Source organism: Fringilla coelebs (genome assembly GCF_963513975.1).
Source record: "Fringilla coelebs genome assembly, chromosome: 13".
Classification (NCBI taxonomy): domain Eukaryota; kingdom Metazoa; phylum Chordata; class Aves; order Passeriformes; family Fringillidae; genus Fringilla; species Fringilla coelebs.
The window spans coordinates 3,703,347-3,729,171 of record NC_140039.1 but is presented as its reverse complement, the minus strand read 5'-3'; the positions used below and the strand labels follow the sequence as shown (position 1 = coordinate 3,729,171).

General features: G+C 39.8%; 2 protein-coding genes across 2 annotated transcripts in view; one reads left to right on the top strand and one right to left on the bottom strand.

Moving 5' to 3' along the window:
- SYN2 (synapsin II) overlaps positions 1–25,825 on the top strand; it is a gene marked incomplete at both ends in the record, with an annotated part of 180,097 nt that overhangs the window by 100,241 nt on the left and 54,031 nt on the right. The window lies entirely within an intron of this gene.
- TIMP4 (TIMP metallopeptidase inhibitor 4) overlaps positions 1–25,825 on the bottom strand; it is a 31,625-nt gene that overhangs the window by 2,102 nt on the left and 3,698 nt on the right. The window contains exons 2-4 of the mRNA XM_084214217.1: positions 9,414–9,511; positions 1,894–2,008; positions 1,133–1,257 (exon numbers count right to left, since the gene is read on the bottom strand). Of these exons, the coding sequence (XP_084070343.1) occupies positions 1,133–1,257; positions 1,894–2,008; positions 9,414–9,511 (338 nt within the window). The remainder of the gene's footprint in view (positions 1–1,132; positions 1,258–1,893; positions 2,009–9,413; positions 9,512–25,825) is intronic.

The following is a 25,825-nucleotide window of genomic DNA, read 5'->3' as shown; positions in this document are numbered from 1 at the left end:
TTAGAGTTATCTGCTCACACTCACCTTGCAGTCACCCCTGGACTGGGGGTGTTCCCAAAAAATGGGAATTAACAGGGCTTATTTAGAGTTTCTGCTCACACTCACCCTGCAGTCTCCCCTGGACTGGGGGTATTCCCAAAAATGGGATTTAACCGGGCTTATTTAGAGTTTCTGCTCACACTCACCCTGCAGCCTCTCTTGGACTGGGAGTGCTCCCAAAAATGGGATTTAATGGGGCTTGTTTATGTCTATCTGCTCACACTCACCTGGCAGCCTCCCTTGGACTGGGGGTGTTCCCAAAATTGCGATTTAACAGGGCTTATTTAGAGTTTCCTCACACTCACCCTGCAGCCCCCTCTGAACCAAGGTTTATTCTCAAAAATGTGAATAAACACATTTTGCTTATTCCCAAAAATGGGAATAAACGGGGCTTAGAGTTATCTGCTAACACTCACCTTGCATCCTCCCTGGGACTGGGAGTGTTCCCAAAATTGGGAATTAACAGGGCTTGTTTATGTCTATCTGCTCACACTCACCTTGCAGCTTCATTTTGAGTGGGGTCTATTCCCAAAAATGGGATTTAACAGGGCTTATTTACAGCTTCTGCTCTGCACTCACCTTGCAGCTTTCTCTGAACCAAGGTTTATTCTCAAAAATGTGAATAAACTCATTTTGGTTATTCCCAAAAATAGGAATAAACGGGGCTTAGAGTTATCTGCTAACACTCACCTTGCAGCTTCATTTTGAGTGGGGTCTATTCTCAAAAATATGAATTAACAGCGCTTATTTACAGCTTGTGCTCTGCACTCACCTTGCAGCTTTCTCTGAACCAGGGTTTATTCTCAAAAATAGTGTTTATTTACATTTATCTACTCTGCACTCACCTTGCAGCTTCCTTTGAACTGAGGTTTATTCCCAAAAATGTGAAGAAATGGTGTTTATTGTCATTTATCTGCTCTGCACTCAAATTGTTCCTTCCTCTGAACTGGGGTTTATTGCCAAAATGTGAATAAATGCTGTTTATTTACATCTATCTGCTCTGCACTCACATTGCAGCTTCCCCTGAACTGGGGTTTATTCTCAAAAATGTGAATAAATGGTGTTTATTTCCATTTTTCTGCTCTGCACTCACCTTGCAGCCACAGCCCATCTGGTACCTCTGGTTCAGGCTCTTTTTCTGAGACAAGGATAAATCATCCCACGGCTCAATGTAGTTGCACAAGTGGATCAGCACTTTGCCATCACTTAAAATTTGGCCTGCAGGATGGAAAACACAAAACATCAAAGCAACAAAAGTGTTTTACTTAATATTAGAAGTGTAAGAACACCTTGAGCTTTTTAATTAATTGCACCAAATTAGTCATACTCTGAAAATTTTTTAAATTAATTTAATTATAACAGAGAGAATGTTCTCCTAATTGCATGCTGGATGGATGTAAAAGATTGAAGAAGGATATTTTCCTAAAGATGTTGATAATCTACCAGCAAGGGGTGGATGCAAATGCAGTTAAACTGGATTTTAGGAGTGTCTTAAAAAAAATCTGGAGTTACTTGGAACCCCAGGCCTGCAGACACACAGGCTGGTGTTTTCTCATTATGCATTCCTGGGAAAATCAGCACTGTTGGTTTTAATCAAATAATAATGGCAAATACTGAATCAAAATCCCTTCTATTTACTGATTTTATCATTATTGACCTTCCCTTCCCTCGGAGCTGCTCTAAGAGTGCTGCAGGAAGGGTGGGAAACACACAAGGTCGCAATACAACTGCAGCTGAGCACAATTTTTACATTTTTATTTAGTACACAAATGCATTCCTTTGCCCATTTCAGCAAATTCACTCCAAGCAGCCACTTCTGGATCCCCAGGAACATTGATTTTTGCTCCATTTTACCTGTTAGAAGGTACTGTTTTTTGTTGTTGGCTTCTAGTTTCACTCCACAGAGTGATGAATCAAAAGGGGTGTAGACATACTGGACATCCTTGAGCTTTTCAAATCCTTTAAACATCTGAAAATGATCAGGAACAGAGTCAGTAGTGGAAAACAAGCATGGAAAAACAGTTGCAAAAAAAAAAAAAGCTGGAAGAGATACAGGGTGAGTCTCTTGAAGGAAGGCTCCAAAATCTGAATTAATGTGAGAAAACACCACGAGCTGGACTTTTTCTCTACACTTAATGAAATTCATCCAAGAGTTTTAGGAGGGAATTAAGTAGGTCTTGATTTTTTTTAAATTACAGCTTTTAAAATGTGCTTTTTCAGCGCAGTTCAAACTGTTAAAACTTCCTGTGCAGTTTATATTCCAGTGGCATATTCCACTCAAGCAGCAATGCAGAGGCAGCATTCACCCTGACCAAAATGTGAATATTTCTCAGTGGATTCCTCTGGGGAATTTTCTCTCTCGAGTTGTTGGGGTCTCCTGGGACACCAAAGGTGCTGAGGGACCGAGCATTTCCTGAGCATTGCTTCCATATTTGGTCACCAAAGGATTCTCCACACCCCAAATTCTCACCAGTGGCACTGTTGGAAATGCAGGGCAGCCCTGATGAGGGCAGAAAGATGAGGAGGACTCTATCTTATTAGGAGGTTAATGAATTACTTTATTCCACTATATTATTTTATACTATATTACCCTGAATCTAAACAAGCACTCAGCTCTGTTCAGAATGTTGTGACTGTCAGCCAAGAGTCCTGACACACACACTTGGATGCAATTCAGTGACTCAGAACACTCACACCAGATTCTAATTACCAATCCTTTCCAGGTAAACAATCTTCCACAATGCAATCTACTTGTTTCAAAACACTAAATGAGATCAGAACTGGTTTTTTCCTATCTCTGAGGTTCAGAGCTGCCATTCCCACAAATACATTTGGGATGTTTTGCCTGGCTTTTCTCTGTGAAGAGAAACGCAGCCACGTTGGGACCTTCTGAAATAACCGCTGGGAAACTTCACCCAACCCTGAGGATTTCCACCCAAAATGGGGAGATTTGGGATCAAAGCCCTTCTCAGGCTGGCTGCCCCTTACCCAGCAGCTTCAATCCCTGAAAGAACCCAGAAATGAGCCATGAAAAGATGCAAACAAGCAGAAGGTCCTGCCTGTCATCACCTCGCGTGCCACCCCCAGCCCGGTGACATCATGCCACGTGCTGACAGCTGGGGACAATGGCAGGGGCTCACAGCTCTCCCAGTTGCAGCTGGTGTCCCTGCAAAATGTGTTTGTGTTCCTCCAGCCCTCCCTCCCAGGGGATTTAAATAGCACAGGCCACTAGAAAATACTCTGTCATATGTTGGTTTTTCTGAAGCTTTATTTACGGAGGGGGGGAAAGGAGCCAACGCTGTCGTCACCGCGAGGGCGATCCAAAAAAATGTGAGCTGGGGTTTGAAATGCTCTGGAGAATAAAACAAACAGGCCCAGGCAGACCAAAACACCAACCAAACTGGCAGCCTGTCCAAAGCAGCAGTGGGGATCACAGAAAACCTGCAGGAGGAAGAGGGAAGTGTGTCTGTGCAGGGCCACCACGGGAGCTCTGCAGCTCAGCTTGGCCCCAAGCTCTCTCCAGGTTCAGAAACCCTCAGGGCCTTGTTGGGAACAGATTTTCCATGGATTTTCCATGGATTTTCCATGGATAGCTCAGCTTTGGTCTCAACTTTGGAGGCTCTGTGCAGGCAGCACACTTTGATTTAGCTATAAACCCCCTAAATATCCACAGCAATGCATAATGGGGGATTTAGTTAATATTTAAATGAGTTTAATGTTTGTTTTGTTGAAGGTTTTTTTGGTTGCTTTCTCGGGTTTTTTTTTTTTAAATTTCTGTCTGACTTATCACTGGTTTTGACCTATATAATTGTTACAGCATTTCTAAAGATTACAATCTTGTGTTTAACACAGTAAATCATATTTAATCTGCTCAATCATATTCTCCCTTCTCTAAAAGCATGGATATTTCTCTGTAGAGGGATAAGGTGGTTGGATTTAATTCTGCATTGATGCATGGTCCTGGTGGGACTTTATTGGAATAGGAAAACAGGGTGAGGATTTGGGGGATAGAGAGATGTGACCCTGCTCCTAAAGTCTGTATGGAGCCCATCCCTGTCCTCCTGAGGGGTGGGACCAGCACCAGCACATGGCTTTGCTTGGAGACTTTAGAATGAGTGTGATGATCAATTCAGTTACAAAAGTAACTGAATTATGAAGAAATATTCATAAAAAAGAAACTGTATTATGAAGAAATATTCATAAAATTACAAATTAATGTGTATATATCACGTATTATCTTCTCTCTTTAATATAAGGCTATAAATATGGCAAGAAAAGAACATTTATGGCTTCTTGACATGCTGACCCATTGCTATAAAATGAATAGCCCCATTGTTAGTTTATTTATTTCTGAAAATGAATATCAAAATGATATCTAATATTTCTGTCTAGAATAGCAACATTTCAATGCTAAGCCTAATGCACTGGATTTAAAATGAGACAAACAGAATTTAAGCCATCCCTTTAATGGAACAGCTCAACAGAGCAGAGGAACAGCAGCACTGAGCTGAATGTTTCAGTCAAATGAAACCTCCAAGGGCTCTGTGTTCCCTTCCCAAGAGGGGACAATTGATGAGGGAAGTGTGAATATCTGAGTGGTCTGGAAACCCTCCCCAAAACCCACAGTGAGGTGATAATTTTTGTGAATTTCGGTGCTAATTTTTGATGCATTTTACAGCTCACAAGAGATGATTGGAGGCTCTGCTCTTCCTTGCTGTGTCACATAAAACAAATTCTCTGCCTGTCCCCACCCTGGGCATGCAGAGCACTTCGAATGCTGGGTGCAGTTCTGTCCCTCAGGTTGGGAAGGACATTGGGACACTGAGCACATCCAGAGGGGACAGCGAGGCTGGAGAGGGGCTGGGAACACAAACCCTGAGAGGAGCCCTGAGGGAGCTGGGGGTGCTCAGCCTGGAGAAAAGGAGACTCAGGGCTGCCCTCATCGCCCTGCACAGCTCCTGGAAGGTGCCTGTGCTCAGCTGGGCTGGGCTCTGTCTGCAGCAGCACTGACACAGCCAGAGCACACAGCCTGAGCTGCACCAAGGGAAATACAGGCTGGAGAGCAGGGAAAAGCTTTTCACAGAAATAATGATAAAGTTCTGGAATGTTCTGCCCAGGGAGGTGGTGCAGTCCCCATCCCTGGGTGTGTTTAACAAAGCCTGGATGTGACACTGGGTACCAGAGCTGAGCTGTTGGGGCTGGGTTGGACTCGATGATCTTGAAGGTCTCTTCCAACCCAGTGATTCTGTGAATTCTGTGAATTCTGGATTACCCAGAGCCCTGTGCTCAGGGCCACTGGACATCCAAAGGACCCTGCAGGGCATCAGGAGAAAGCAGAAGCAGCACTTGAGAGGAGACTGGAATGGTGAGCAGGGAACATTGTCACCTTCCACATACACTGTGGAGTTAAATTCTTTAAAATGCTGCCAAGACCTGGTGTGCTCAAGCTATTGCTCTGAGCTCAGCTGCTCAGCAAACTGAGTAATTGTTCAGCATGTTTAATTCTCACCCCAGTTTCAATCCTTGGATGTCACAGGTTACCCCTCCCTGTCACTCCTGTGGGGTTTGTTTTGGTGCCACACTGGGTGCACAGAGGGTGGGCAGGTCACAGAGCTCCCACAAAAATCCTTCCCTTCCCAAAATCCCTCCCTGCCTGGGGAGGGAGAAGGTTTGGTCCTGAGCTCTCTCTGGTCAGGAGGAAGGATTTGAGGGGTGGGGGTGATCACAACCCTTCTGCTAGTCCAAACTGAACAAAAGTTTTAAAAATGCCTCTCAGTTTCCTCATCTCTGGGTCAGGAAAAGAGTATTGTGTGTTGTGATGTAGAGCATCTTAAAAAACACATCTCTGCTCTGTCCAGGCCTGGCTGACTTGGAATTAAATAAACACCCAATGTGTGGAATTAAAAAAGCACCAAAATAAAATAAACCCCTGCCTGCTGCCTGAGTTTTGAACAGACCTCCTCTGATGAAAATTAGGGAGAAACTCAGCTTCAATACATCAATGTATTTCAGAGATTTCAGTGTGGTAAGAATGGGATTGTAGGCTGAAAATAATCCCTCAGATTAGACCTCTCATTCTCCTTGTTTGTGCTGAGGTAGAAGATGATTTGCATTTCTCTCAGGCTCCTGAGGTGCTGCAGAGCAGCAGCAGGACACTGAAGTGCCAGTGGGAGGAAAGGGAATTCTCTGGCATTGATGTGTTTATTTCTGTAAGGAAACATTTGAATAAATCCTCAGCATTTAAGAGATGGGAAGTGGCAGATGGTGACAGCTTTGGGGTTTGCTTTAGCAAGGTAGAGACTGATTTAATTGCTATAAAACCTTACATGTGATAACCATCCCTGTGAATATTCTTTAGCAGATTCTCCCTGCTCAGGCTCCTCTGAGGGGATTCTATCAGTGGATACAACTTGAATGATTGAATTTATTATTTTTTTTGAAAGCATAACGACCTTCTTAAGTGTTCCCAGTAAATGGAGAAGTGCAAAAAATCATAAAATAATATTCAGTGAAAAATGAGAGATGAAACTACCTGAAAACCTCACCTGTGCACACTCACACATTTCAATTTAGAGAGGTTACCCACTTCTTGTGTGTTCCAGAAAATCATTTTAATGATCATCATCATGATCATTTTGGCACCAGGGAGAGTTTGATGGTGACTTCCATGGGCTCAAGACATTCTCAAATTTTAATAATGAATATATCTCCTTATTGGGGCAGAACAAAGGGTGGGGAAACCCTGGCAGGTTCTGGATCTGTGTTTTTGGGTGTTTGCTTCCCCAGAAACATCCATAAAAATCTCTCCTGAATATCATTATTTAGCAAAATTCTTCCTCAAAATATCAGTATTTAGCAAAAGCCTCCTGAATATCAAAAAAACACTCATGATTATCATTATTTAGTAAAATTCTTGATCAAAATATCATTTTTAGCAAAAAAACTCCTGAATATCAAAAAAACCCACTCATTAATATAATTATTTAGCAAAATTCTTCCTCAAAATATCAGTATTTAGCAAAAACCTCCTGAATATATATAAAAAAAACTGAATATCATTATTTAGCAAAATTCTTGATCAAAATATCATTATTTAGCAAAAACCTCCTGAATATCAAAAACCACCCATGAATATCATTATTTAGCAAAATTCTTCCTCAAAATATCAGTATTTAGCAAAAACCTCCTGAATCAAAAAAAAACCCCTGAATATCATTATTTAGCAAAAAACCTCTTGAATGTCAAAAAAAACCCCTCCTGAATATAATTATACAGCAAAAACCTCCTGAATATCAAAATAAACCCCTCCTGAATATCATTATTTAGCAAAATTCTTCATCAAGATATCATTATTTAGCAAAAAAACCTCCTGAATGTCAAAAAAAACATCCTGAATATAATTATACAGCAAAAACCTCCTGAATATCAAAATAAACCCCTCCTGAATATCGTTATTTAGCAAAATTCTTGATCAAAATATCAGTATTTAGCAAAAACCTCCTGAATATCAAAAAAATAATCCCTCCTGAATAACATTATTTAGCAAAAAACCTCCTGAATATCAAAATAAAACCCTCCTGAATATCAAAAAAATACCCCTGAATATTATTATTTAGCAAAAAAAACCCTCCTGAATATAAAAAAAAATCATCCTGAATATAATTATACAGCAAAAACTTCCTGAATATCAAAATAAACACCTCCTGAATATCATTATTTAGCAAAATTCTTCCTCAAAATATCAGTATTTAGCAAAAAACCTCCTGAATATCAAAATAAACCCCTCCTGAATATCATTATTTAGCAAAATTCTTCCTCAAAATATCAGTATTTAGGAAAAACCTCCTGAATATCAAAAAAATAACCCCTCCTGAATAACATTATTTATCAAAAAACCTCCTGAATATCAAAAAAAAAACCCCTGAATATCATTATTTAGCAAAATTCTTGATCAAAATATCATTATTTAGCAAAAAACCTCCTGAATATCAAAATAAAATCCTCCTGAATATCAAAAAAATACCCCTGAATATCATTATTTAGCCAAAAAACCCTCCTAAATATAAAAAAAATAATCCTGAATACAGCAAAAACCTCCTGAATATCAAAATAAACACCTCCTGAATATCATTATTTAGCAAAATTCTTCCTCAAAATATCAGTATTTAGCAAAAAACCTCCTGAATATCAAAAAAACACCCCTGAACAGAATTATTTAGCAACAACCTCCTGAATATAAAAAATGAACCCCTCCTGAATATTGTTATTTAGCAAAATTCTTTCTTAAAATATCATTATTTAGCAAAAACCTCCTGAGGATCAAAATAAACCTCTCCTGAATATCATTATTTAGCAAAATTCTTTATAAAAATATCATTTTTAGCAAAAAAACTCCTGAATATCAAAAAACCACTCATGAATATCATTATTTAGCAAAATTCTTCCTCAAAATATCAGTATTTAGCAAAAATCTCCTGAATATAAAAAAAAACCAACCTGAATATCATTATTTAGCAAAATTCTTGATAAAAATATCAGTATTTAGCAAAAACCTCCTGAATATCAAAAAACACCCATGAATATCATTATTTAGCAAAATTCTTCCTCAAAATATCAGTATTTAGCAAAAAACCTCCTGAATATCAAAATAAAACCCTCCTGAATATCATTATTTAGCAAAATTCTTCATCAAGATATCATTATTTAGCAAAAAAACCTCCTGAATGTCAAAAAAACCCATCCTGAATAACATTATTTAGCAAAAAACCTCCTGAATATCAAAAAAAAACCCTGAATATCACTATTTAGCAAAATTCTTGATCAAAATATCATTATTTAGCAAAAAAACTCATGAATATCCAAAAATCACCCCTGAACATCATTATTTGGCAAAAAAACCCTCCTGAATATCAAAAAAAACCACCTCTAAATATAATTATTTAGCAAAAACCTCCTGAATATAAAAAAATAAACCCCTCCTGAATATCGTTATCTAGCAAAATTCTTTCTTAAAATATCATTATTTAGCAAAGACCTCCTGCATATCTCTCAGGCTCCTGAGGTGCTGCAGAGTATGAACTTTGAAGTGCCAGTGGGAGGAAAGGGAATTCTCTGGCACTGATGTATTTATTTCTGTAAGGAAACATTTGACTGTATCCTTAACATTTAAGGTTTCATTAAAATTCTCCTTTTTTTTTTTTCTTTCCTCTTTTTTTTTTTTTTTAAATCCCTCCTGTGATTTCTTCATGTGGGTCTAACTGTGGGAGCCTTTTCCAGCTTTTCCCAGCGTTTTGGGGTGAATGATTTTGGGCTGAAATATGCAGAGGTTATCAGCATTGAACTTCAAAAAAAAAAAGCTGAGTGGTTCCATGTACCTTTATTTGTTTGATTTCATACCGGATCATTTTGTGGCTATCAAGGGGATCATCGCTGGCAGGAACCACCTTTTCACTGGAGATTTTTGCTCTGATCACTGGAAGAGAAAAAGAGAGAAAAAAAGATTTAAATGCACATGAGCAGATGCCCAATTTCACAAGCAAAACTGAAAATTGTATCGATGGATCTTGGCGTTGTTTTGACACTTCAGGTGTGAGCAGATTTGAAAGATTTTATCATGAGAACACCAGCTGAGCTGCTGAAAACAAAAGTAAGTGGGCTGTCTGTGATGGAAATCTGAATTCCCAAGAGTCTGGGAACCTGATTGATGTTACCACTCAGTTTTGACAAAAAATGTCCATCAAAACCTCTGGAAGAGTCGAATCCCATAAAATTTGACAAAATACCCATCATTAGCATCAGCCAGCAGAGGGAAGGGACACGTCTGTTGATCACAGAATTGTTGATCCAATAAATAGACTTGAAGTGAGGCCCTGAAAGGCTGTGCCAGGCAAGATGAAAGCGTTGATTTCATGCATGAAATGAGGAGAATAATCTGATATTCCCTTTTCTGGGGTTTAACAGAGCATGCCGTTAGTTGTGTTAACCTGTAGAAATCAATTCCTTCCTTAATTCATTTCCTGTTCTTTAATCAAGGAGAGGAGGAGATTTTATGAAAGAAGAAATGGATTCTTTTCCCCACTCCTTGTTGGAGGCATCCCTCTTGTGTGTGATGTTCAAAACACACCAGGACTCTTTGGAAAAATCAAAATTAGACTGGGTTGCTTGGTGCCACCAAGATAAATGCCTCAGAAGGCAGCTTGGACTTCAGCTGAGCAGAATTTTGTTTGGCACAGCTAACAGAGCACACCCATTTCCTCTTTGCTCTTCAATTTTGTTATTTGATCAGGAAGCACCAGCAGAAGAACAAAAGCAATTTCTTTTCTATTCAATTTATCATTTTCTGCATTAGATGGCTAATAATAATTAAAACCACCTAAAAAATGGCATGTTTCCCTTTACAGACAAAGCTAAAAGCAGAGACATAGTAATATTCATTGTCTTATTGTGGTTCTAAGATTATGGAGCATGGCCAAAATTCCTCTGGGGATTTTATCCCCCCAAAATTAGTGAGAGCCCCATTTTTGCTCTCTTCTGGATGGCCACTGCTGCAGCTCCTGGGTCAGAGCAGCCTGAGTTTTGAACAGGACTCCTCAGGTGAAAATTAGGGAGAAACTCCAGAGCAGCTTCAATACATCAATATATTTCAGAGATTTCAGTGTGGTCAGAATGGGACTGTAGGCTGAAAATAATCACTCAGATTAGACCTCTCATTCTTCTTGTTTGTGCTGAGGTAGAAGATGATTTGCATTTCTGTGCTTGTGGACAGACACTGGCAAAGCCAGAGCAGGACAAAGTTTTGTGACATCCAAATCACATGTTCCCCCTCCACAACTCCATTTTTTTTTACTAGAATGACCTCATTTTTATCATATTTAACACCATAGCTAGGGAAAAGGAATAGAAAACCCAGGCTGAAATACAGCCAGGTGGAGGTCAGTCCCACCTAGCACTGAACAATTCCCATTTCCTCACTAATTAGCTGAGCAAACTGGAATAATCAAGGTGTTAAATTATTATTATTATTATTAAAATCAATGTGTTCATTATTCTTAAAGCTGCAGATGCCTGGCTCCAGCAGGATGCTCCCTCCATGAAACCCTTCTGGAGGAGCATTTTGGACTTTGTTGGGAGGAAAGAGTTCTTTTCAGTACAAGCATTAATTTGTCCTTTTAAAAACTCCTCATTTCACGTGGGAAGTGGCAGCATCTCTTTAACCATCTGCAGATGTGAGCAACCCCAAAATGAGCTGTGTGTCTGATCTCCTGCCAGGGGAAAAGGGCTGTGGGTTGGGAGGGCTCTACAAATTAGGATGGTGTTGCTTTCTTTTGAGATGCTCTCCTTTGCATCATTACTCCCTAAAAATAAAAAAGGATTCCTCATTAAAGAGTCTGTTCAATTCTGAAGGAAAGGGCTGAGAAAACAACATTATTTTTTCAGTGCCATAACATGGTTCATGTGCAGGGAATCTTTTCCTGCCTACTCAGTGTGGGATAATCTAAACTGCTTTCCCAAGTGTCCCATGTTGAAACACTGTGCATTTCCATATTTTTGTGAAATTCTACTTGTTAGCACACGAGAGGAAGGTTATGGATAATCCCTGATGGCTCCAGGGGTCTCCATGGAGTTGTGCAAGGCTGAAAGTGCAACCTCCAGGTGTTTGTCATGCAGAGACCTTTTGGTGGGTGTGCAGGTGAAAATGAGAAGCATTTTTGTGTTGTGTGTGTTTGATTTGTTTGTTTAAGACAAAACTTCCAGATGGCAAAGGAGGACACACTGAGATTTATTTTGTTATAAACAGTAAGGAAGTTTAATTGTCTAAACTTTGAGCTAGTTGGGTTTTACCCTTCCATTCTCCCGAAACCACACACACAGAGATCTTTTGGCGCCTTTTAATTCTTCTTGGGCTCCTTTTCATTTTTATTTTCTGTGCATTAATATATTTTTTTGCCATCAGTGTCGTCTGGCTGTCTCCTCAGACCTCTGATTCATGTGGTTGCTCCTGTTTTTAACCACAAGCACTTCCTGCTGCAGCATTCCTGGGCATCTCCCTCTCCTCCCTGCTGGCTCGGGGGGCTCAGGATTCCTCCGACTCTGCACTTCTTTCAGGACATGGTCTGGAGCATTCCAGGGCTGGCTTGGCCTCTCTGTGTGACTGAGAACAGCCTCTGGTTGTTCAGTAATAATGTCATTTTTAGCTGTTATTGCTTCCTGATGAGGAATTTGCACCTATGGAATACATAGGCACGGATTCCACATCCCAGGAATTCCAAATGCCTGGGATTCGTTCTGCACTAAAAATACAGATTTTAACCTCTCAGGGGGAGGATGTGGCTCCTCTGCCGACTCAACTTTGATAAAATGTCATTTTCTAGCCTCACTCTGCAGCTGGAGGTTGTCTCAGGTGGCTGAATTGGAAGGAAAAGAATTTGAGGTACAGGAGGACAATGCTCATTCCTTGGGCACTCTCCTGAAATGGGTTAAGATTATATTTACTCCTTCTTTCCTGAATAACAATGATCCTCTCCCAGCCATTTGTAAATCAGGAGGAGATCATTTTGACTGGGTAAAACACAGCACATGTTTGGTTTATCATTTGATGTATTTGTGTTCTTGCAGTCAGGAGAAAAGTGTCAGGGTTGGTACAGTACAGAAGGGTTTATATGCAATAAAGGCAGAAAGATTGGCATTAGCCTGGGTGATTTCCTTCTGCAATTAGCCTCTCTAATTAACACTAATTAAATAAGCATCACCTTTTTGGGATCACGAGGAACTACTTTTATTACAGGTACATTTCCTTACTCTGAGGAAATTCCCTGCCATGAGATTGATTTTACCCCTCCACAGTGACGAAGCAATGAAATCTGAAGGGGGAGAAGGCACAAAGAACTGAGCAATCACTGCAGGCACAGATATGGATGGAATCTGAATAAACCAAACCCTTGAAATTCATAAAAAATAATATATTAATACAAAATATATTAATATTTAAATATTAGAATAGAATGAGTTTATAGCAAAATATAAAAATATATTAACATATAATTAATATATTGATATACTGAAAATAATATATTCCCTAAAATAATGTCCTTTTTAGAACTCTGAGTTATTTCCTCTGAGGGAAAACTGTTGAGTGAAGAATTACTCTCATTGTTACAAGTTGGTATTATTAAATAAGACATTCTGTATTACAGTATTTAATATTTAATATTTAATATAATATTACTGTACTTAAGTGGTGAGTTTATCCTCCAGCTACTTTTCACAGTCCAAGTGTTAGAAGACAGACAACTCTTCTCAGCTAAAATAATCAATTTTACTGCTCCTTCAAAAAGGAAAGCAAGTTGGTTTTTACTCCCCAAATAAACTTTATAACCCTAAGAAGCAGGAGGTGAAGGAGAAGGTAAAAAACTGATGAACAAATGAGATCTTTTCCTCCACTACCTGTTAAGCACCAGAAACTACACGGGGAAAAATAATTATCCAAGAAGATATTTAAGATACTGCTGGACATTAGTAGAAATTCAATAAATTAAGAAATGTATGATACTGCTGGACATATAACAAGAAAATATGTTATATATAACTCCTTATGTGCATTCTTGCTTTAAATCTATAAATAGATAAGTAGGTAAATATACATAGGCATACTGAGGAAGAATCTGGGTTTCTGTGCCTCCAGTTCACTTCAGGTTTTTGACAGGCTACATCAGAGCTCTGTGAATAGAAATGTGATCTCCACCTCTTCCAAGCAGCCTTCCTCTCCAGAAATCAGGAAAGTTTAGTTCCATTCTCACAATTTTATATTCACAATCAGCTCTGCCACAAAAACCTTGAAATGAGACTTCAAAAACGGTGTTGGCAGGAAAAGATGTAAGCTGCTTTAAAGTTATCATCTCTCTTATATTTTAAAGGCTCAATTTAGCCCTTTCATTTAATTACCTAAAATACAAAGAGTAATTTTTGGGCACTCTTTTCCACCTGTCTCTTTAGTGTCTGACACATCAGTCCAGCTGCTCTTAGATGTTCTTGGAGGGACAAAGGAAAAAAGGCACAAGGAGAGGGAGCTGAATGAGAATGTGTGGCTGTCACATGGTTGGAATGAGGATGGCATCCTAAATATAGATAAAAAGCATCCAAAAAGTGTTTTTCTGAAATAGCCAGAGCGTGCAGTATGAAATGCAGCAGAGCTATGGACACAGAATGGGGATGTGCATCATTTTGAAGGCCCATAAACTAACTTCTCTCCAGAAATATCTGTCCTTTCACCAAAATGAAAGCACTTCATACACAATATACAGCTGTTTGTGCTGGCTCTTCTGCTGGAAGTTTAACTCAGGCTTCTGTCATCTATCTATCTATCTATCTATCTATCTATCTATCTATCTATCTATCATCTATCTATATCTATTTATATCTATCTAATATCTATTTATTATCTATTATCTATCTATTATCTATCTATCTGTCTATTATCTATCTATATCTATCTATCTATTATCTATTTTTTATCTATTATCTATCTCTATTTATATCTATCTATTTATCTATAATCTATCTATCTATAATCTATCTGTCTGTCTGTCTGTCTATCTATAATCTATCTATCTATCTGTCTATCTGTCTGTCTATCTATTATCTATCTATATCTATTTATATCTATCTAATATCTATTATCTATTTATTATCTATTATCTATTATCTATTATCTATTATCTATCTATTTATCTATCTATGTCTATCTATTATCTGTCTATATCTATCTATATCTATCTATATCTATTATCTATCTATCTATCTCTATTTCTATCTATCTATCTATCATCTATCTATCTATCTATCTATCTATCTATCTATCTATCTATCTATCTATCTATCACCTACCTATCAGAACTTTTTCACTCTTTGGGGTTCAGGAGCTTAAAAAAATTTGCTCCATGAATGTCTCAAATCCCTCGAAGGAGCCACCCAGAATTTTGGTAAAAGGAAAATCCCACGGTGACAACTGCAAACTCAGTTCAAAAACTCTTCTTGTCCAAAAGTGATGGGTTTTGGGGGGTGGGGGAGAAGAGGGGTTTTATTTCCTCAAAAGTGTATATGTAAACTCTTTTTTACCTCAAATGAATGTATTGAAAGAGGATTTTGCCTCATTGCAACACTTTTGTGAGATCCAACACTGCTTTACATCTCCAAAGGAATAATCCCAATAATTCTGGTCCCTTTTTCTGCAGCAGTTCTGATGCCAGGCTACTCAGACATGGTTGGAACATGACATTGGGTGTCTTGGGTTTAAACACTGCAAGAATTAATCTGAGGAACCTGCAGAAGAGTCCACATGAGGGAATTGGAGCTGCAAAGGTCAAATTATCAGGTCCAGTGATTTAGAATAATATAATAGAATTTAGAATAATAGAATAATAGAATAGAATTTAGAATAATAGAATAATTTAATAATAAAGTAATAATAGTAATAGTAATAGTAATAGTAATAGTAATAGCAATAGCAATAGTAATAGTAATAATAATAAAAAATTAGAAGTATTTTAGAATAATAAAGCAGGAGAGAGCTGAACTGGCTCTGCAGGCAGGGTGGAATGGTTGTCCCTGTCCCTGGGGTGACAGGCTGAGGTCACTTCCAGGTGTGATGTTTCTCCTTTATTCTGCTCACTCAGCTGGCTGCAGCAAAATAGAAATCCATTCTCAGTTCCCCTGTAGCAATTCTTACAATTTCACACCACTTGATAAAGAGGTGCTTGTCTATTTTTAAGAGCTCCTCATTGAGGTAACTGCATCACTTTCTATGTTTCCTATTCTGTATGTACTATTATACACATGATATATATATAATATTATATGATATTATGATATATAACATAGGATATTATGATATGTAATGTTTCCTATTTTATATACCCTAATTTATTTTGCAGTCATATAATGGAAGCTTCCAGAACTGCTGCATTAACTAATCAATGGTGTAACACTGATGATTTTCATTTGAATATTGGGATAAACCACTTAGAAATAAACCACCTAGAAATAAACCACCTGGAAATAAACCACTTAGAAATAAACCACTTAGAAATAAACCACTTAGAAATTAACCACGTAGAGTAGAAACAGCTGAATATCACACATGAAAGTGCTTTCATTTTGGTGAAAGGACAGAATTTTTACAGAGAGAAGTTAATTTGGATTTAAGGGCCTTCAAAATGATGCACACCCCTCCAGCTGTGCAGTGCTGGTGGTGCCACAGGTTTTGTTCCAGTCAGCACAAAGCTTAGCCAGGAGTTCTCCATTAACAAATTTCCTCAGCCAGAGGATGGGGGATTTCCTTCAGGGGTTGCTGTTGGGTTAAGAAAGAAGAGTTTTTATTGACAGCCTGTCAGCACAAGTGCAAAATTTGTGTTCTGTGGGAGCAGGCTGGGGCAATGTGATAATGAGATGTCCAGCAGTGCCCATCTTCAGTCTGGGAGGGGAATGAGTTCAGAGGGCTCAGTGTGAGAGCAGAGTGAAGCTGGAAATCCCAGAGGGGACTGGAATTCACGGGGAGAGCTGCTCCAGGGGGAATGTGTGTGTGCAGCCTGGCCAGCAAACACTACTGCAGCTCAGATTTGCCTCCACTTGAAGTCAGACATCTGGAAATGGCCAAGAGTTTTAAATGTGAGCGACCAGAAAGCAAAATAACTTCAAGCTTGTGAGCAGAACTCATCTACTGTAGTCACCTAAAGGCAAGTTATGGTAAAATAATGCAAGGATTCCAAGAAAATCTGTGGAGAGAGGGTGTGAGCACAGTATTTCATTGTGTCTGGAGGGCACAGAAGCTGAACCCAATATGGTTTGGTATCTTGGAGGAGAATAATGGCAAAAAATTCCACCAGAACTGCCAAGGAAGCCAAGAACAGGGTGGAACTTTGGTTTCAGGAGCACACAGATATGACAAAAAATAATCTTTAGCTAGGGAACTAGACATCTGAGGCACTTGACTTTTCTTGCAGAGAGGGAACAAACTCAGCAGGCAAAGAGAAGGAATAATCAGCCTCCAAAAAGATGAGGAATCTGCACAGAATTTGTCACAAGAGACCAAAATTAATGAGCCCCCTTAAAGCAGCACTGCACAGGGTAGAATAGATACCTTGGACAGAATCCTAAATTAAACATGGTCTGTTGGCTGCTGGTTTATATTGCTCACAAAACCTCTAAAATGTACAAGAGGGTGTAAAATCTTCCTCTATAATTTAGAGCAATTCCCACCTGTCCAGCATTGCCACCCTCCCTTTCCCTGCCTTTTTCTAACTAAACATGCTGGATTGTTCAGGGGTGTCAGAGCTTTACTTGCCATATTTGCTTATGGTAAAGCTTTGATTGTCACCAATGAAGAGAGCAAAACAACTTGATTAAATATTAATGTATACAGAAAATATTGTAATTTCTCAGAATACATGTGATAGGAAGAAAGAAGCTTTGGTAACAGAGATTGTAACTCTGATTAAAGCTCCCAGGTATCACTAATGCTGCCAAAAAGAGGCCAAAGTTATTGACTGATTGACATAAAATAAGGTTTGAAAAGAATTAATTTAATAAACGAGGTGCACCTTTGCACACACACTGATATTTTTATCAGTGTGTGCACACATATTTTTAGATTATTTTAGAGATAATCCTGAGGAGAATGAAGGTTTTGTTTTCTTAGTGTTTCATATTTGATTTGCACATGTTGGCTTCCAGCAGGAGAGGCAGTGGTGCCGTGTCAGTCACTTGAAATCTCTGGGAATGTGTTCCATACATCCCTGGGAGCAGGAACCATTTCTGCCACGAGCAACCAGCCCTGCCAGTGCCAGCAGGGTGATTTTATGGCTCAATAAATTGCCTTTAACCTCAACACATTATTTTATGTCAATCAGTCAATAACTGTTAAAGATGTTTCCAAAGCAAGTCCCTGAACAGCAAATTTTGTGTTTGTCTGCTCAGGCTGAAGGATTGGCCAACCACACTCTCATGAAAATGCCAATAGTTTTTGTCCTTTTCCCACTTAAAATTGCCTTCATTTTGCTCTAGTCTGAGTCCAAAAGAGGAGGATCTGCTGGTGCTGTCACTCCATCTCACATATTTTGAGGTGGTCTGTGTTGCATGGGAAAGGTTTGTACTCTGTATTTGCAAAATTCTCCTGCCTTTTACTGCTCCAGCAATTTGCTTTGCATCTTGGTGGCATGTAAATCTGTGTATTTATTTACAATAAGTAGCCTGAGCTGAACTCAGGCACTCTCACTTTTGCAAATCAATTCCTATTTAAGTGGATCTTTTAGAATCTGGTTGTTATCACTTTACTGGGACACTCCCAGTCAGTTCCAGACCACCTCTGCCATGGGTGTCCAAGTGTTTCACCTCCAATTGGCTTTGCTGGAGGTTTTTTAAGCAAAACTTGCTGGCCACCATCACCACCTCTGGAAACAATTTAAAATATCCATTTGTTAAATTCTTCTACAGAGGATTCCCAGTGTTGGGGCAGGGGTGGGCTGGAAGTGAAGGCTGATGTTTGTCAGAATGGCTCAGGCGGTGTTTGTGGGGTCAAAAATGATTCCTAAACTCCCACAGGAGTGCTGCCAAATTGCTGCTGGTGCTGCCAGGCTGGGGATGAGGTGGATACAGCACACTGCCAAGAGGAAAAACCTGGGAAATTATTGCAATGGCTCCTGTGACAGCCTTGGAGTGCAGGTGTCCCACACAGCCTTGGATGCTTTCAGCATCCAGGAGACTGCAGCCCTTGTTTTGCAGTGCTGATTTCAGAATGATTGCACAGCTTGGAATTGTTTCAGACTGCAGGAGAGGCAGAGATGTTTGCTTCAGGACCTGCTGAGCTGCTGCTTCTTTCAGGAGTGGAAACCCTACATTTTTATTTCTCTTTTGAGAACAAGTCAGTGTTGAATGCTCTTTGAATGATCTTTAAACAGCTGGAAAAGAACAGATGTTTTCAGCAAATGGCTCATCTATCAGCTAATCTTTCACCAGGACAGAGCAGCAAACAGGGGCTTCATTTCCAAGCTGTAACTCAGCTCAGATGTCTGGGGCTGTGGGATGAGTTCAGTTCTAGATGCAAACAGAACCAGCAGCAGCAAAGCTGCCCCAAAACTGAGTGAGGGTGACAAAATCTCCTCTGGGTTTGGAGGATGGATTTCTTGTCTGTGAGTCTACACTGCCACTCCTGCTCCACAGCTCCCAGAGCCAAAGCTGAGGAATCTTTAGCTCAGAAGCAGTTTCTGCTAGCTGGGATATAAAGGCAGTTTTACTTCTCCTGCTTTGCATTTCTGTTTCCTAACATTCCATCAATAAATGCTTACAGCCAGCTCTACAATAACTAGATCATGAGCACAATAATCAACTGAAGCACAGTTTCTGAAATCATGAGAAGGAAAAGTTGTGGAGCTTTCTGGACTATTTGAACAAAGGTGGTTTGGATCTGTAAGCACAGAGCTTGCTGAAGAATTTAACTGTCACTGTAGCAGGATTTTCCCTTTATTCTGTGAAAAGCAATGTATGGAAGAGCATTTCTTTGTCCTGATGATGTTTCCAGTTGCATGAGAAGATAAGCGTGGTGAGATGATCCAATCTGTGACTGAGCAATCAAAGCCATACAGGGAAGTTTGTGACTTGGACTAAAACTCCACTTTTGAGAAACTTTTGAACACTGAAAACCCCATAAATGCTCTCCAAGTTGATAAATCAGATACCAAGGTGTTTTTTTAAATTATCTTGTGGTAAGGACATTCATTTGCACTGCATTGTTTCTCAGGGTAAATGCTTTGCAGAATTTGATTACTCTGCAGGGTTTTACTAACCCTATTATGTTTATAATAAACCCTATAGGATTATTTTATTAACCCTACAGAATTTATGAACAGACCTGTTCTAGTCTGCATCCAAAGTGCATTTCCAGTTCAGCCTTTTGGGGTGTGGAAGGCCAATATTTCAGCTCATCAGGACTCTCAGGTAGGTCAGGATTTTGTCCATCTCTTTGTGCATCTCTGTGGTTTTGGCTCAGGATGCACAAATTCCTCGTGTTGAAGGCAGGAGTTGATTGGCTTTGCTCCCTTGTTAAACCAGAAGATTATGTGGTTTCATTTTTTTTTTTAATTAGAAGAATACATTCAATTTATGAGAGTGAGGTTTTAGACTCTCATTTTTATAAACTTTCAACTAGAAGAGAAGAGTGTATTTTTAACAGAAGTGTGGGATTCTTTTAACTTAAATATCACCTAAAAACTGATTTCCAAATGTTGTTCAAGGTCAGCTTTATTTTCACAGCTGCTCCTCGTGTTACCAGGAGCGTTTCTCTCTGCTTCCCAAGCCTCAGATACCACATCATTTGACTGGTAATCAACATCTGCCTAATTTCAGCTGGGGAATAACACTCCCTTTATGCTCCAAGCCTGTAGGACAACATACATGGTGTTATTGTGGATTTCCATTCATGGGGACACGGCCCTTCCTCAGGGTGGACAGAACCCCCCGTTGCTGAAATCATTTTTAATGAGAAAGTTTGGGATTAAGGTTGGCACATTAATAGGATTAAGAGTTTGGCAGCCTTTCATGGTCTCTGTTTTATATTATTTAGTCTTTGTTTCTAAGCTTGAGTTTTGTTTCTCCCCTCAGTGTGTGTAGAATGTTGTTTGTGAAATGATGGGGTTCAGTTTCCCAGAGTTACAGCAAATAATTTTAAATAAAAGTAACTCAGTTTTTTGGTTTTTTCTCCTGAATTGAGAGCACACTCAGCAACAAGCTGGTGTGACTGAGTTACTTCTAAGTCAGGCAAGCAGCACAATTCCTCTGAAATTTCATTTTACTACCCAATAGCCAGCTCTGGGGGTTTTTTCTTCACTAAAGCTAAATGAAGTTACATTTTTCAGCTGTGTCCTAATTGACAGGAATGTTGTGCTCAGTGGGTTTGGCTCCTTAAAATCCCATCCTGTTGTTCAGTTCTGTGATGCCACCTCCTTTTACAGCCACAGCTTTGAAGGCTTGGGCACAGTGCCATGAACATGCAGGGGAAGGAGAGCTCAGCCTGGGTTTTTTCCCAGCCCCAGCCCCACTTTCAGGCTGGAGGGGCAGAGCTCTGGAGAGCACTCATCCACACAATATTGGGAATCATTTCCCAGAGTTGCATGGGATTTGGCAGTGTGATTCAAGCCTCGAATTCAGCAATGAAAAGTGAGTTAGGAAACTGAATTTCCATGGTTTTTTCACGTTCTCCAAGTGTTTGCTCCTATCCTAAACCCTCAAGTAGATGTAGGGTTGTTTGTAGCTCTTATTCAAGTCTTACCCTTCCTATTCCCTAACAGGAAGTTCAGGATCCATCCCAGGAAGCTGTTGCATTAATATTTTAGTGATATTTATTTTCAGTATTTAGCTGCAAAAGGAAGGACTCAGTGCCATTCCCACAGCAGCATTCCAGGAATTCATTGAATGGGAATACTGAGGTTTTTCGCTGGATATTCGGGTACAAAGACACAGAATTGTAAGCAGAGATTGACACCACAGCATTCCTGCAGCCAGAGCAGTCAGATTTTGCAGAAATTTTGCATTTTTTAAAGCATTTAGAAGTTTCAGGGTGTGATACCCAGCAGTTTATGTGTACTGCAATTATTCCTGAATTGCCATTCATGGGCATTTTTACCCATGATGGGCCTTTGCAGGGGGCCAGGTATTATTTCTTTCTAAATGCATCAGTGGCACCTTTGAACTAAACAACTTCTTAAAAATCATGCTGTCCAGTTTTTTATAAATTTTATTTGAAATTGCTATTAAGATGTATAAAAGCATGCATAAAAGTCAGAAAAAAAAATTTTATTTCTTTTGTACTTAGAGAATTAAAGAAACCTGGTCTTTTCTTTAACTGAATTTGACAGGGCACTGTACAGCCAAAATAGATGAAAGACAGGTTAATTTCTCAATAATTCAATCATTTTCTCTCATAATTTTTGTTGACGAAACTTACATTTGTCATACAACAAAATGTGGGTATAGGAACATATAAAATGTGGAAATAAGAATGATTGTGAATGATTCCCACCTGCCAGCACTGATTTCCTGAGCACTGGGGGGACACACAGGACTGGAATTCTTTTTTCCTCAGCTCCTTGCTGAGGAAAAGGCTGAAATTGGCCTCATTTTCAGCCCCTCTGCATAAACCTACCAACATCAGTTTTGAAATAATTATAATTTTAACTTCTTTTAAGAAAATTCATTGGTTCTGGAGATGCAGCTGGCAGTGCTCTCCTCCAGTGGCACCAATGCTGCCTCCCCACTAAAATCCTTGCAAGAACCACACTCAGGTGTTTTTCTGCCTGTTCTTTGGGACAGGACTGGAACAGCACGAGCCCAGTACAGCATTTCTGATACCCAATCCCCAGTTCTTGAAGCAGAATTTCAGCTCCCACTCCTGGGTGTGAGCCCTGAGGAATGGCAGCTGCACATTGGCAAGTGGCTCTGGAAATGTGCATTACTGGAATGGGAAATGTGCATTGCTGGCACGGGAAATGTGCATTATTGGCACTGCATATGTGCATTATTGGCAAAGGAAATGTGCATCATTGTCCATTGGAAATGTGCATTATTGTCATTAGAAATGTGCATTATTGGCATTAGAAATGTGCATTACTGGCACTGGAAATGGGCATTTCTGGCACTGGAAAAGTGCATTATTAGCACTGGAAGTGTGCATTATTGGCACAGGAAATGTGCATTACTGGCACTGGGAATGTGCATTATTGGCATCGGAAATGTGCATTATTGCCATTAGAAATGTGCATTACTGGCACTGGAAATGTGCATTATTGGCACAGGAAATGTGCATTATTGGCACTGGGAATGTGCATTACTGAAACTGGGAATGTGCATTATTGCCATTAGAAATGTGCATTATTGGCACAGGAAATGTGCATTATTGGCACTGGGAATGTGCATTACTGAAACTGGGAATGTGCATTATTGCCATTAGAAATGTGCAATTTTGACACGGGAAATGTGCATTATTGGCACTGGGAATGTGCATTACTGAAACTGGGAATGTGCATTATTGTCATTAGAAATGAGCATTATTGGCATGGGAAATGTGCATTATTGGTACTGAGAATGTGCATTATTGCCATTAGAAATGTGCGTTATTGGCATGGGAAATGTGCATTATTGGCACAGGAAGTGTGCATTATTGCCATTAGAAATGTGCATTACTGGCACTGGGAATGTGCATTATTGGCACAGGAAGTGTGCATTATTGGCACAGGAAATGGGCATTTCTGGCACTGGAAATGTGCATTATTGGCACTGAGAATGTGCATTATTGCCATTAGAAATGTGCATTATTGGCACAGGGAATGTGCGTTATTGGCACAGGAAGTGTGCATTATTGGCACAGGAAATGTGCATTATTGGCACAGGAAGTGTGCATTATTGGCACAGGAAATGTGCATTATTGGCACAGGAAGTGTGCATTATTGGCACAGGAAGTATGCATTATTGGCACTGGGAATGTGCATTATTGGCACAGGAAGTGTGCATTATTGGCACTGGGAATGTGCATTATTGCCATTAGAAATGTGCATTATTGGCACAGGAAGTGTGCATTATTGGTACAGGAAGTGTGCATTATTGGCACTGCTTTGCACTCAGGGGAAGGAAGTGGTGCAGAGCACTGGGATCAGCCTCTGCTCAGCAGGGCAGGAGGAGCAATGAGTGTTCCCTGCCATGGAGAATCCCCAGAAGCTGTGGGAATTGCAGCATTCCCTGAGCCCAGCCCCAGGATCCTGCCAGGAGCTCTCCTGCCCAAGCAGCAGCATCCAGAGCCCAGATTTTTAATAGGATCCCTAAAAACCAACACAGAAAGCCAAGGTTTGCCACACTGCTGTCCTTTGTATAATTCAATTTGGCACTAAAGGCATTTTTAAAGAAGCAAGGATCTCCAATCCTTGAGGTTCAAGAGCTGCACCGCTTGGATGGGCACTGTGTCCCCAAAGACACCAGGGGCAGTGGCACCACTGCCAGCATGACACAATGAAATAACAATAAAACATTGAATTTCACTGCTCACCTTCCCTCTCCTCACTTGGAGCAAGCACCACCCCTGTTTCCAGTGCTTTCCCAAAGCTGATTTTTCCCACCAGGCAGAAATTACCTCCTACCTAATAATGCTCAAATTAACCCATTCCAGCACAAAACTGGATATTCCATGGCACAGAGGCAAAACTGTGGGACACTGAGCCATGAAGCTTTTCATTTGAAACTCAGTAATGAAGAAATAGCAAATTGTGATTATCTCCCAGAAGAGCTGACTCTGAAAACTTAATTCTGGCGTATTTAAAGAAAATTTGTACTGTTATGTTTAAATGTGATTAAAATTTAATATATCATCTGGCACATCTTTACAGTGCTTGATCTCCGTGATCTTGGGAGATTTTAATGGGATGAAAATGCTGCCAAGCTCCAGCTGTAAAGTTTCTCTCCTATTTTGAAATGTGCCACTCTTCTCCAAAGCTGCACAACTGTCTTCTGCAGCTATATTATATATATATATATATATATATATGTATTCAAGACCTATTTGTAATTGCTGTTAAGTAAAAACATAATTTTCAATAACTTTTTAAGAAGAAACAATAATAAGACAGTTGAAATCAGAAAGAATACAACCAACTTTGGAGGGAACTGGCGTTACACAGCTAAGAAATGTGAAGTATTTACATATTTTTCCTACTGTCCAAAAAATAGCCCAAGGGGAAAAACCAACATGAATTTAAAGTGCCAGACTTCAGAAAGGAATCAGTGCTGCCCATAGCCCATTTTTGCCTCCAGATTGCCTGATTTGAAGCTCAAATTGGTCCAGCACTGAGGCCAGGATGACAAATTCAGTGGCCAAAAGGAAATCTGTTACCTTGGCACTATCTGGTAAACTCAATTGCATCCATGTTTCTCTCCAGATAAAGGCAATTATCCAAACAGTTTTCATGTGCTGGCTTGGCACTCCTCACTACTGAATTTGTTATCCAGCACCTCCTCCCACATTTTTGTGAGGAGAAAACCTGGGCATTGTGGTCAGCACTGCTAATTAACATGGACATCTGTTTAATTAAACCCCTCCATTCCCAGGGCAAGTCCTCTGGGAAAGCAGAGCTGTTTGCAGGGGCTGAAGGAACTCAGCAGCATTTAGAACAGCACAAGAGGGATGTGTCTCTGGTTTTGTGTAAAAGGTGTGGATCTGCTGGTGCCAGGCACTTCCAACAAATGAGGAGTTACCTCGTTCTGGAGGGAAATTTAAAACTACTGAGAAGCTCATGACAATTTCTCCAATCTGTACTGTGGGAATGAGAAAAACAGAAACTTCCACAGACACTGAAGGGTTTGATTTGCAACCTTAGAAGAAGCTTGGATTGATGTAAAAATACAATACACAAAAATTAAGCAGAAAAATCATAAACTTATGGTTCTATAGTTGTAAGAATATGCCTTAAGTAAGTGAGCAGCTGCACTGATGGGATGGTGAAGGGTTTGCAGTGTAGGGCTGGGGTTGTGTGGAGTGAGCTGAGGATTCAGAAGGTATAACAGAAGCATTTGTGTGCAAGTGAGACCGAAGCCACTGGACAAAAGTATCAACAGTGCAGCAGAAGTGAGTGAAGGTGATGGGTCAGAAAAGCAAAATAAACCCTGTTACCCTTGTAAGGAAGTACTTGTGACTGCTCTTGAGCTGTGGCTGACTGCCTGTTCCTCTAAAATCTCCCAGCCCTGAGACTGATGTTTG